Genomic DNA, 12,677 nt, shown 5'->3' with positions numbered 1-12,677 from the left:
TTACAGCCAAGCAGACCTAAATTGACCATTTACTCACAGATGTCTCCTCACCAGTTCAGCCTGCTCAGGAAAGGAACTACGACAAGGGAGAAACACCTGCCTTCTACCTACCCTGCTCCGGCAAGAAACAAATGGAGCAGGAACTTCTGGAAGAGAAATTTCACAGAAAACACTGAAGAAGTTTTAAAATTGCTGCATATAACACGATTTTGAACATGGCACTAAACTATGGTTTGCAATTACAATAGATAAGGCAGCAGGTCCCCTTACGCTTTTCTTCAGACAGGAAGAGAAGAAACTTCTCACTTTTGTAAAACAGCCCAGAGAGTTTAGTGTGAAACAGACTGTGTGAGTGCAGAGATGATCAAAATGAAGAGCAGGCCTGGGCACTTCTAAGGTGGCTGCAGGAGCTTAAGTCTGGTCGTCTGCTTCTACAGTGACCTGGAAGCCACTTCATTTCACAGAATCACGGAATGATTGAGGTTGGAAGGGACCTCTAGAGATCATCTAGTCCAACCCCCCTCTCCACTGCTTGATTCATCTTCCTGTAGTCCTCAATAGGGAGATTACAATAAAAATGAAAGATTCCTGATAAAGCATCTGTGGTGGCTGCATTGCCAAACAACTGCAACTATCCTAGACAGGACAATGAACGAGCATTTAGCGAGGCTCCATCTCCTTCCAGCACCATCAGCCTGTCTTGCCCCCTCCTGCCCCAGGAAAAAAATAAAATAGTCTGTTTTACTTTAATCTTTATTATAAACAATTTTGTAGTTTCCAGAATGTGATTTCTACATACTAGATAACAAAAACATCCTTAGCTGAATTGGCTTTATCTTTTTCTAGATTAAATCAGAACCAGCAAACCAGAAATATTTATTATCATCTTTTAGGTATTTAGTCTATTGTAAGAAAAAAACCCAACACATTTACAAACACAGAATTAAAGATGCACATTTGATCCTATATACATAAGCAGCTGTTGAAACTCTGGACAGAGAGTTACAAGGAACTTCTTTGCACATAAATAGATTTTAAAAAGTATTTTTCTTTCATGTGTATACAAAATTATTTTGCTTTCAATACTGAGTCAAGTTCTCAGAGACATAAACAAGGATTTTACAAGGATTTTCTAAGAGAAGGATTCCCACGTATCACTTACAGTGTGGGCAGTCACGCACCCAAAGCTGTATTAATACAATTTACACAGCATTCCTATACAATACTTGGTCTCTTTATATACATACTTACAAGTTGCTTCTGTACACAAGATGCCATCTCTGTGACGGAAACAGCATCTCCCCTGAAAAGGCTGCGTTAGGCTCAGTGCTTGTGCGGAACAAAACCAAGCCGCAAGGGCAGCAGCCCCGGGCTCCGGGAGGGGCCGAGGTGCCGCTGCAGCCAGGGCGATTCCGCTGTCCCTGCGCCTGGCCAGGCCCAGCTGGGAGGGCCGATACGTGACCCTCAGAGACCATCAAGCCCACAACAGTGCCCTGGTGAATTGGGGTGAAAGCCACCACGCGCTTCTTTGCTCTTCAGGATTCTCTTCAAGCTGCTGCAGTTGTCTTCTGGGGGAGAATTTTGGCTTTTACATGACCTTTTCAGTATGGTTTAAGTTATTTATTGGGGTAGGGAGGGTTGGTGGGGTGGGACATGACACACACGACCTGTGAAACTCTTCCTTAATGCAGGTAGGAGGGTGCGCTGCGTCGCAATGACAGAGCAGCCTGATCTTCAGAGGAGCCTGCAGGTAGGTGCCTCCTGGAGCAGGGAAAGCTCAGCACATCCGAGCAGCAAGCACAAAGCCGGCCGTAGGGGCAGGTCAGGCTTCTGCGTGTTTCTAGGCACAGTCGTGTCATCAGAAGAGCCAGGGTTTTGCTCCTTGTTTAAAACACAGCAACTGGCCCGCTGAGGTGGCAGGAGGGCAGTGCGGTCAGCTCGCTCACTCACTCACACGCACCCGTACTCGTACCACACGGTCTGCTGCTCCCCCTGCGGCTCCGCAGCACTGGCTGAGCTGCTCCCTCCCCTCAGCGGCTCCTCCACGGGCCCAGCGGCGCCCTCGGGCAGCTTGCCCGGGGCCCTGCCATGCTGCGCATCGCCCTGCCCTTGGCCCGGGGAAGGGCTTCCCTCCGCACTGCTGGGACCGGCTCTGGCGGGGCTCAGGGCGGCCGCCTCCCCAGAGCGCAGGGCCGACCTGGGCCTGACTTTAGCGGGGGTGTGCGGGGCCGATGAGTAGTGCTGCCCTGCGCTCCCTCGCTCCTGCTGCTGCGCGTTCAGGCTGCAGGTGGATGCTGCGGGCGACACCGAGAACTGATGGAAGGAGAGTGGCCGCTCGTCCTTGGGCGGCGCCAGCGAGAGGCGCCGGGCATCGAGCTGCCGGCAGCGCGGCTCAGCGGGCACCGCGGGCCCGGCCACGTTGGCGGAGCGCGGCCTCTCCCGCAGGGCGACCGCGGCGCCGGCCGGCACGGGCAGCCGGGAGACCGGGCCGCCCCCGTCCCTGGCTCCCCGCAGCTCCGCTGCCGCCGGCGGGGGGCTCTCCTGGCCGTAGGTGTCGGGGCCGCTGGCGCGCAGCAGGTCTGCGGAGGCCAAGCTGAAGGCCCTGCTCAGCGAGGTGCTCCGGCGGCCTGTGCTGCCCGGCTGCTGCGGCTGCGCTGCCTGCCGCGCCGCGGCGGCCGCCTGGGGGCCCGCGGGACGCTCCCGCTCCCCCTCGCTGAGGCCCGGCTTCCCGCAGCCGCTCCCAGCCTTCGGCACGCTTCCTTCTTCGCTGGCCGGGGCCGCCTTGGCAGCCGCACAAAGGTGACTAGCGGGCACCCTCACAGCCTCCTTGCGGGATGAGGGAACCAGCAGGTTTCCGGTGGCCGAAGGCTCGTTTGGCTTCCTACAATAACCACTCAGCAAATCATCCCGGCTACAGGAGGGGTCCTGGTGTGAGAAAATATGCAAGTGACATTTAATTAATGATGTTTCTGTGTAAAGAATCAAACAGACCTTAGTGGTCAAACAATTTTCTCTTCCACTCATTTTACCCTAAGAAGACCAAAATACAACTGTGGATTTCATATCTAAAAGCTGTGAGCAACAGATAAAAATACTTAAAATGGATATATAACCAAATCAGAGAGTTACATGCTCATCATAATTAGTTTGTGACAGGCATGTTTGCCAGATTAATTGTCATAAATTAAAAGAAAACATCTCAATAACAAATTGGGCAGCGGCTCTTTTGCTTCCTTTGACATCTGCCATTGTCACTCTGGTATCAATGCCATATTAATGGCACCTGCCATTAGTATCAGCAGATATCAGAGATGGGCTGTCATTTTCAAGGATGCAGTTCCTCTGGATAACACCCCACTGGGACATCAGGGATGGAACAGAATACCCATTAATGTGCTAGAAAGATTAATTGCTTCTTCATTTCTTCCTCCCTCTGTCAACATACTACATCTGTCGAAGGCTGCACGCGCAATGCACTGAAACACAAAAAATAATTACAAAGAATGGGAGAAATAATTGTTTGACCAGAATTAACTAGAAAATTTCCAAGTCAGACAGTTATCCTGGCTGTGAAAGAAACGTACACGGAAAGTTGCACGGGGATGGTCCATGCAACCCATCAGCTGTCACTGTTAGTGCGTCCGTGCTGGGAGCAGTTAATGGGCACGTGGTCTGTATGAACAACGTGCTGAAAGCAGCTCATGACGTTTATTCCTCCCCTCTTCTCCAGGCAGCATGCTAAGGCCCAAAATACTCATTTCGCTCAAGTTCCAAAGTTTCTTCCAGTCACAAAACTCAGTTTGCTGGAAGCAAACGCTATCAGTGGCAACAGCAGTTAAAATACAGCCAGAAAACTCCTATGCTCGCCTAAATGTTAAAGAATTAAGGTTATTTTTATTTTCAACTGCTGTTGTGCCCATTAGCACTACGGAATTGCTAATCCTCTAAAAAAAATTAGTTTCCAGTGCTCGTTCAGAAACATATGAGCAATTAATGCAAGTGATCTGGCATTAAACTTTCAAGTAACAGCCAGGAGTTACAATGCACTTCCGAGAGGTATTAATTACGCTAGCAAAAGCTGTGGTAAGTTGGGAGCTGTTGCCTTTGGAGCAAGAAGGACGGATACCCTGGGGATATACAGTGAAGTAGATCTCCTGCTTCCTCTGCCTGCTCTGTGCCTCACGCTGGCAGGACATGAATGACTGAGGATGGATTCGAGTGACTGTGAAGACTCCTGATGGAGGGAAGGGCATAGGGAGCGGCAAGAGGGAAACAGGGCATCAGCTTCTAACAGAAATTGGTGCAATGAAATCGTTTCACTCTCATTTAAACTGCGCCGACACTGGAAAGGAACAAGGATGACAGAAAGAATGAAAATGAAGGCATGGTCATGTAGTTACAGACAAATAAACAACAAAAATTAAATATTTAACATATCTAAAAGCTAAAAAATGTACTTAGTGAGGAAAGAGGAGACATTTTAATATGGTCTGAAAGCTCAAGGACCTGAATTCAAGGTCATAACATGCTACTGTTCATTTCAATCCTACTAGTGAGGCATCCATGGAACAGGAACATCTGCTGGCTCACGCCATCGGTGGGCTGCCCTGAAGACATTAACGTGACTGATCCTGGCACCACTTCGCTGCTAAACAGCACGTCTGGGCAGTAAGTGACAAATGCCACCCAGAAAACAAACAGTTCCTTTCTGGCAAAGCGCTGCAGAGCGTGGCATATCCTTGCAGCCACTGAGCCAACAGAGCAGTGCCAGTGAGCACACAACCACACAGGATGGAAAACACACTGCAGAAGTCCTTCAGGAAGGAAAATACAACCCAAATGAAGCAAGTGTTTTCTCATTAGGACAGGTTTTTAAAAACTGCATTTTTACTTCAATTGAAAGCTACTGTTAGTTTTAATTTCTAATTACAGCTGAGAGCTGCAGCTGAGAGTTATTATTCTATGGAAAAGCGTGTACATAGTTTACCAGTTCACAGATTAGTATACCTGGAGTTTGAAACAGTTGACATGACAGCAGAGCCTCATCACAAAGAAGTCTTTGTTTCCAATAGCCTCAGCAGGCCAATATATGTTAACTGCAATCTATTACCTGACCTACTGTAACACGTAACAGAAAATGTGTGCTGTGTAAAAGTTAACACTAATTCTTGCAACTGCTTCATTCATTGAATTACTGATTTGCAAAACTTGATCACTTTCTGCAAATTCCACAGGTACTCCCCAGTTTGTGGATGCCCTCACCTCCCCAAACCAGCTCTGAACAGTTCCGCAGCACGAGACGGGCTACCCAGTGCCGCGTACTTACGCTTGGTGGGGACAGCCGGTTGCTCTCTTCCAGGAACTCCTCCAGAGTCACCATCTCGCTGCCAGGCGAGGCAGGGCGCTGCCTGCCTGCACTGGGCGGCGCCGCGGGGCTCCTCTGAGGTAAATCGTAAGAGCCGGAGCTGCTCCTGTGGAAGGAGAGCTCACGCCTACTGCTAGGGCCTAACGTGCTCGAAGCGGAGTGAAAGGAATAGCTGTCTCGGAGCAAGGCTGGTGCCTCTCTGCTTGTCACCGTATCTTCACTGCTGAGGCTCTCGGTTCTACCATGGATATGATCTGAGGAACCTGAGGAGAAGCATAGATGTCATTAAAAACACTGCTTTTCCCTCATTTTGGCTAACTTCAGAGAGATGAGCTGTATGATACAAGGTCATTTCCACACACAGTAGATAAAATCTATTTTACTACTTTCTTCTCCCACAAAACTCAACTCAAGGATAACTCTGAAAAAAAATCAGAAATAGTGAGTATCTTACAACACAAAGAATAGCACTAAGCTAAGGAATTTTATCTTATGGCTAAGTCCTCAAACATAACTGAGGAGTAGAAAGGAGCTTTGCCTTCTTTCTGTCCTATGAGGAAGGTCATTCCTCAAGTGTGAGCAGCTGCTCCTCCAAGGTACGTGGCTGTTGGCGGCCCCTGGTAAGTGAAATAGGAGGAAGGAACTAACACAGAATGAGAAATGCTCCAGCTGGACCCCTTTACTACCTCTGTGCCAGTACAAGTTCCCCCAGCCTTCGTGTGTGAATCTGCCAGGGGTAAAGCAGGAAGCATGTTCTGCCACAAAACCAAACCTGGTTTAGCCTTTAAAGACACTAGCACACCTATAGAGCATGCTGATTCCCTACACAACGCTGTGCAGAACGAACCAGAGATCTGTTTTTAGAAAATAGGAGCTCAGGTGGCCTGCAGGATGATGCCAGGCTGAGGCAAAGCTAGACTTTGCCTCTAAATTCACCCCTTGTCAGAATCTTAGATAAATATTTCCCATCAGTAGTGTTTTGATTCCTCAAGACAGCCGCGTCCAGATTACATAATCACGACAATTTCTAAACAACAGTTTTCAGATTTCTTTGAAAGGCAAAGAATATTCTGCATACAGTTCCAGGTAATTTCACTTGCTGCCTGTCAGCACTCAGCAACCGAAGCTCTAAAAGCTTTACCTTTCAAGATGAGGGGTGAACTGCTGCTGGATGCGTTTCTGCTGCTCTCTGAACTGTTTGGCCTGGACACTGAAAAACAAAACAGACGTTTAACAAGCACAGCTTGAGTTTCTTTAAATTTTCTGAAAGACTTGGCTATAAGCAACCTTCTGAAAATAGGACCTAGGTCACTTTGGTAACATTAGCGACATAACATGCACAGAATGACAAGTGTAATACACACAGGATAGCAGTGATCAGACACAAAGGAAAGCATTCCCATTTTTAAAGTCAGTTGTTCAGGAACTGCTTTTTCTCATATTTTTTGCACAAAGAATTAAGTCCTGCATTTTGCTTCTAAGTCAGCTACACACAGAATGGCACTGCTGTGCCACTGTTTGTGTCTTCTATCCCTTCCCCTCGCCAAATCTTTTACTGCTGATTCACTCCCTTTGGGAAGAAATTAACTTTTGTTCGGAAAAATAGGCATCAAATCTGCAGGGCACACATTAAAGCTACTTATGCTCTGCAAGTCAGTTTGTTTCAGCATTAGCTGTATTTTTGAAAATTTATTTTGGGAAAACATCCACATCCATTCAAAGCTTCTCAGGAGAAAAATAAACTATTTAGGTTCACATTCCCAACCTGTTTTTGTGTTACTACATCTCATTTTATTATGTTTATTTAACTAAAATGCTCCAGGACAATTCATGTGGATGCAATAAAACAAGTCTTAATGTAAAGAGCTAACACATTCTTAATGCTTCCAACTTACCATGCTGCCTGGTGCTTGAAAACTCTACCTCAGGGGACTGCTCACACAGATTATCTTCTGACTGATAGCCTAGAAAGGACACAATACTTAAACAGGCAATACTGAACACAGGAAGGCCAATCCTTCAGGTCAGTCTCCACAAATTCTTGCAGTATTAGTGGCTGAGGTGAGTGAGGGGGTTTAAGGAGGCAGGATCAAGGAGCAGCCACCCTCTAACCACAGCTATGAATCACCGGGCAGGGACCAGGGCACAAGTGACTAATACACCCTCGCAGGGTCTCTCAAGCATTACCAGCATAGGGGCACCCTGTATCTGCCAGCTGAACCACCGAGCAGGCACAGCAGGAGCCCAAACCCTCCGGAGCTCTGTGTTTTGCACATGCTTTCCCGCAGGAGCCCCGCTCGCTGCGGACGCACCTGGCGCTCGGCGCGGGGCCCTGCCCGCGGGGGTGGAGGTGCGCGGGGGCGCTCCCGCCGCAGGCCGGCCGCCCGGCTCCACGCTGCCCGGCTTCGCCGCGCGCTCCGCCGCGCCCTCCGCGGCGCCGCTGCTGCCCCCGTGGTGCCAGCTCCTCTTCTGCTTCGCGTCCGACAGCCCTGAGGGAGTGAGGCGATGCCGAGCAGCATAAGGGGAGCTCAAGTTATCCACCCATATAAACACGACAAGCAGGCACAGAGAAACTGCACGACAGAGGCGCTACTTTTGCAAGCTTTTCCATCAACAGTTCAGTAACGGGTAGGAAATTTCTGCCACCAGGTTTTCAATCGTGTGCTCTTAGAAAGGTGTGGGAGTGACAAGGGCTGCTTAGTGCCAGTGGGAAGGTTGATATTATACATGCAACAGCAACCGTGAAAGGAGGAAGAAAAGGAACAGAGATGTGAATGCAGAAAATATAATTGAGGTGTGAAATTTCTTTAACATTGTACCTTGCAGGCACATTTTATGAGCACTTACTTTAGGGATTAAATAGAATAAGGAAACAGTAACAAGAGTTACACACTCAAAGAGAAATAGTCATGATTTGGAAATTATCTAACATGATTGACATACTAAGCAAATTGCTTTCCACTTTACATCTTTGCTGTGACAAGAACTCATTCTCTTGCTCCTCTTAGGATGTTTTTTCCTTGTGATGAGGCAGAGGAAATTTTCTTATATTTTGTGTGTGCCTTCAAATGTTAGATACCAAGTGAAGAAATTAAAGAATTTACTATAGAAAACAACCTTAATGAGATGCAAGATACTAGTTTCCTATAAAATTCTTTGGCAAAGATGGGCAATGAATATTAATTAATTGCTGAAAACAAGCAGAGTACACTGATCAAGACAGACATGTAGAAACAAAACACAAACAGTTTAGTTGGAAGCACAGAGCAGCAGCAAAGCTGTATTAGAGAAAATGGACCAAGTTACTGTTGACTTTGATGACTTTTGGAAACCTCTTCAGAAACAAGGTCTGCTCCTACAGTCTGAGAGCCCGTAGCACAAGGTCTGCTCTAAAATCCTATCTCTAAAAACCCCTGGATGGGTGTCTGCATCCTCGGGGATGCCATGGAGGAAGCACGGGCAGAGTCTGAGCTGCCTGGTGCACGGGGCTTCTCCGACTCCCTGGGGACTGAGCTGCACTTTCCTTTATTCTTCTCCCCTCCAAATCCTCTCAAAATCAGAACAACAAAACCTGGAGCCTGATGCTCAATCCAAGATGAATTTTCATGGTTGGAATTGTAAAGTCTCTCTAATTACCAGCTTAGAATTCGAGTATCAAAATAGCTTGTGGAAAAGATTTTTTTCAAGCAGCTTCCACTCTACATTCACAGCTAGATGGTTTGAAAGCCAACAAGGATGTTAAAAACTTGACATTTTTACATTTAGCTCCAGAGAATACTGGAAGCTTCTCTGCTATTTGAAAGTGCTTCTGTTAGGTTTGCAGGTCAGCAGGGCTAGAACATTGTAGAAAGCAGAGCAAGAGCCAGTTCAACATTTAACTGGACACAATGCAAGTAGTGACTGCAAGAAAATACTCAAGCGGTAGCAATTGCACTTACTTACAACATGCACCACAGCCAATATACATACGCAAACTGTCTGCCATGAGGTCCCCTATGTGTGCTGCATTGAAGACATGATCCACAGTGTGCAATAAGGATTCATCTTCTACAGGAAAACTTAAGTCCATGTTCACTAATCTGTGCTTTTATTTAGAGTATTGTAAAGGCATGCTGAGTGTTTCCTATTAGGTGTGTGTTGTTTCAAGGTACGTGGGATTGTTTTTATTTAAAACATTTGTTAGAAATAAAGATAAATGCTAAAGAAAAGTGTTAGAAATCTCCCAATTCCGAGAAAGAAAGAGGTTCATTAGGAGAGGATGGGATGTCGGAAGAAGACCAGAACCGCAGTCGATTAGAAAGAGATTGATGATTCGATGGAGACTTAGGAGTCTTTTCTTTATCCTTGATTTTGCTTCTCAAAAAGGCAATCTTTTTGCGTTGAGCAGCTAAATTGTTATCACCCAGGTATCACAAAAAGAAGAAAAAAAGGGACAAAATGTAAATAAAATGTAAATGTTTAAAAGCAGATAAAGAGAACATAACTAGTGAAAAATGAAACAGGCTAAACGGAGACTAACACACAACTTAGGAGACTCACGTTAACGCTCAGTACAATAGATATAAACAACTCCATTATGAACTGTAAAATCTCCACAAATATATTTGTATTGGAAAAAAAAAGCTTGGCTACTTAGTGTAGCTTTCAATATGTTGGAACGTACTCCAATATACTGAAATTTCCTCGATGTCCTCTAGGCTTTAACACTGATACTCATCACCTCAACATAATCAACTTTCATATTAAAACGAAAAAGATGATGCCCTCAGAGATATTCCTGCTCTCTCTGGTGCTCAGTGAGGGTCTGGTTCTGGGGAAACAGTCCTGCATTCCCAGGGGGAAACTCTGGATGCATGTTGAACATATTCAACATCTCCTGGAATTGTATAGCTGATTTAAGACATGCATTTTATTTGAAGTGAAGAAACAGGACGGAGAAAAGGGAATTAAAAAAATCAAAAACCCCAAATCAGAAAAACAAGACAAAAACAACCACCAAATCAAACCCACAATGAAGCAAACTCAACCCTAAACCAAGTGTACACTTGAAGGTGACACCAGTTCTATCCTCCTCTCCTGTCGTCATCACTTCCCAACAAGAAATAGACATGTTAGTAAGGACTAAGCTCAAAACTACTAGCTTAAAAACAATCCTAGAGGACAAAAGGTTGTAGAGAGAGACTGACAGATCACTCTCTATCGAGAGCCATGGTGACAGAATGAAGTGAAACTTGGGGTATATTTCATCATCCCTAAAGTTCACACCTTGATTATTTGTATTTTATCATAAATTCTTCCTTCTGTTGTTCTTATACTGTCCCAAAAATCATTTATGCACTTCGCATTAAGAAATTCTTAATTCAGTTCCAGTCAAAACACCGTATCAACCATCAAAATAATTAAAAGATTTTTATAAATTAGCATTTTCCAAGTTATTTCTTTTCTGTGTGCGCCATCTCCTGGCAGTGGCTGTAAGACCAGCTACTACCCACTTGAAGAACAGATGTAAATGAACTGTAGTGTTACCTGGACCAGCTTAAATTGCCTTGTTGCAAAGCCACTGTAAATGAAATACCCCATGTATTTATTCAACAACTTTCAATAAATTCAGACAAATTATGGAACTATGTACAAAAGCAGAAGGTTCATAATGCAGATAAAAAGGAACATCTCTCCCTGACTAATTACTAAAAAATAACACGATTGAGTACCAACATATTCTATATATTACCCTTTACAAAAAATAAACTGTCCAGCCTGTGAATCTAAGCTGGGTCTCTCTTACCTTTGTTGGAAGGAGCCCCGGGGTTCTCTCTCTCTTCCATGGAGTTGGACCCCTGAGAGGTGTTATCCTGTCCATCCTGCTGGTGTTTCAGTTTCTGGGAGGCAGATGGGGAGGCTACTGTTTCTGGGGATTCGGGATGCCAGGCAGAACTCTCTGCTGACGGTTTCAACCGCTCCCTTGTAGTCTCTTTCTTTGGCTTGATTAATTTGACTAAGGCTTTGGCTCCAATCCAGTGGTTTTTCCTGATAAAGTAGGTTTTATGAATGGCATCATTAAATGCCTCAAAAAATATTCCCTAAAGTTTGCAACTTTGGTAAAGCCGTTCTACCTTTTCATTTTTTTATTCTATCATGAATTGTTTGGAAAGATGCAGCACAAATTTCACAGAGCTTGGGATCTGTTTTTCTCCCAATGTCAAAATTATTTTACAGAGACATTATAGCAGCAAGCAAAATGCGAGGGACAGCTTCCCTACCACTGCTAGAAATCAGAACTATGGACCCACACAAGACATTTCCACAGTAGAAAAAGCTCCACTACCTGAACAGACTAAGAAGGGAAAATATTGAAGTTGCTTTAGAGACAAATTCTTCTCTTTGCTAAGGGTATCGATAAGAATCACGTATGATGGGATTAACCGGGCTATTAATTATCTTTAATTTCATCATTTTAAAGTCTCTTCTCTCTGATGGACTCTTTTTTTCTCTTTTAAATAGCAGCTCTCCAAGCTCTGTTTCTGCTTAGTGTCCCATCATTGCTTAGGGTTGCTAACCTAGCACGCTGGCAATGTGTATTTTGGGTTTTTTTGTGTGCTCAAACTACCCTGGGTGTGAGTAGGCAGAAGCAGGGCCACTTACTGCTCAGCAGCCTCTCACAGCTGCTCTCCTCAGTTAACTCCGAGCAAGAGGCAGCAACTGACCATACATATGCCAAGGCTCTAGTGACAACGCTCAATAGTTGCCAGCAGGCCATTATTTTGGCAGGTAGCAGTTTCATATAATGGCCAGTCTGGTCATTGTGATGAACCAATGAGGGATGACACTAATTATCATGACCAATTGGCTCTCTTCTAATTAACACTGCTAAATTCTGATATAAAAACATCCATGTATGGACTGCTCTACATCAACACAGGCTAAAGCATGACTGCTGCTTTAGTGATGGGTCTCCAGAATGACAGTGGAGATACCACCATTTGTCCTTATTTGAGGCAGAATTTCAATTACCTCTAGTTATGAGGAATCCCTTCTCACCCACAGAAATTGGCACATCAACAGTACACAGGAACCCAAAGGAAACTTACTTTTTTGGAGTAGGATCATAAAACTTATACTGATCCATTATCTTCTCTTCAAGCTTTTCCTTGTGTCTCCTTAAAGCATTTAATTTATCACTGTCAAAGGGAAAAGCACATTTTGAACAACCCACATACAGTTAAGTATGATCGAAACCCTGAAAGCCAGAGGTCCTAAGGAAAAAAAATGAACTATTTTCCTGTTATGAAGTCCGTATGTAAGCCTCAGAATC

The 12,677-nt window shown here is 45.2% G+C and overlaps 1 protein-coding gene across 1 annotated transcript in view; it reads right to left on the bottom strand.

Annotated features, from left to right (window-relative positions):
• Positions 1-920: 920 nt before the first annotated feature.
• CCDC88C (coiled-coil domain containing 88C) overlaps positions 921-12,677 on the bottom strand; it is an 87,555-nt gene continuing 75,798 nt past the window's right edge. The window contains exons 24-31 of the mRNA XM_026046588.1: positions 12,454-12,543; positions 11,151-11,392; positions 9,581-9,752; positions 7,261-7,382; positions 6,507-6,575; positions 5,327-5,628; positions 4,127-4,342; positions 921-2,925 (exon numbers count right to left, since the gene is read on the bottom strand). Coding sequence (XP_025902373.1) covers positions 1,951-2,925; positions 4,127-4,342; positions 5,327-5,628; positions 6,507-6,575; positions 7,261-7,382; positions 9,581-9,752; positions 11,151-11,392; positions 12,454-12,543 — 2,188 coding nt within the window. The 3' untranslated portion in view covers positions 921-1,950. The remainder of the gene's footprint in view (positions 2,926-4,126; positions 4,343-5,326; positions 5,629-6,506; positions 6,576-7,260; positions 7,383-9,580; positions 9,753-11,150; positions 11,393-12,453; positions 12,544-12,677) is intronic.

This window comes from Nothoprocta perdicaria, unplaced genomic scaffold (genome assembly GCF_003342845.1).
Source record: "Nothoprocta perdicaria isolate Ctin4 unplaced genomic scaffold, notPer1 scaffold_108, whole genome shotgun sequence".
Taxonomy (NCBI): Eukaryota; Metazoa; Chordata; class Aves; order Tinamiformes; family Tinamidae; genus Nothoprocta; species Nothoprocta perdicaria.
The sequence above is the reverse complement of the archived record's forward strand: the minus strand, read 5'-3'. Positions and strand labels throughout refer to the sequence as shown.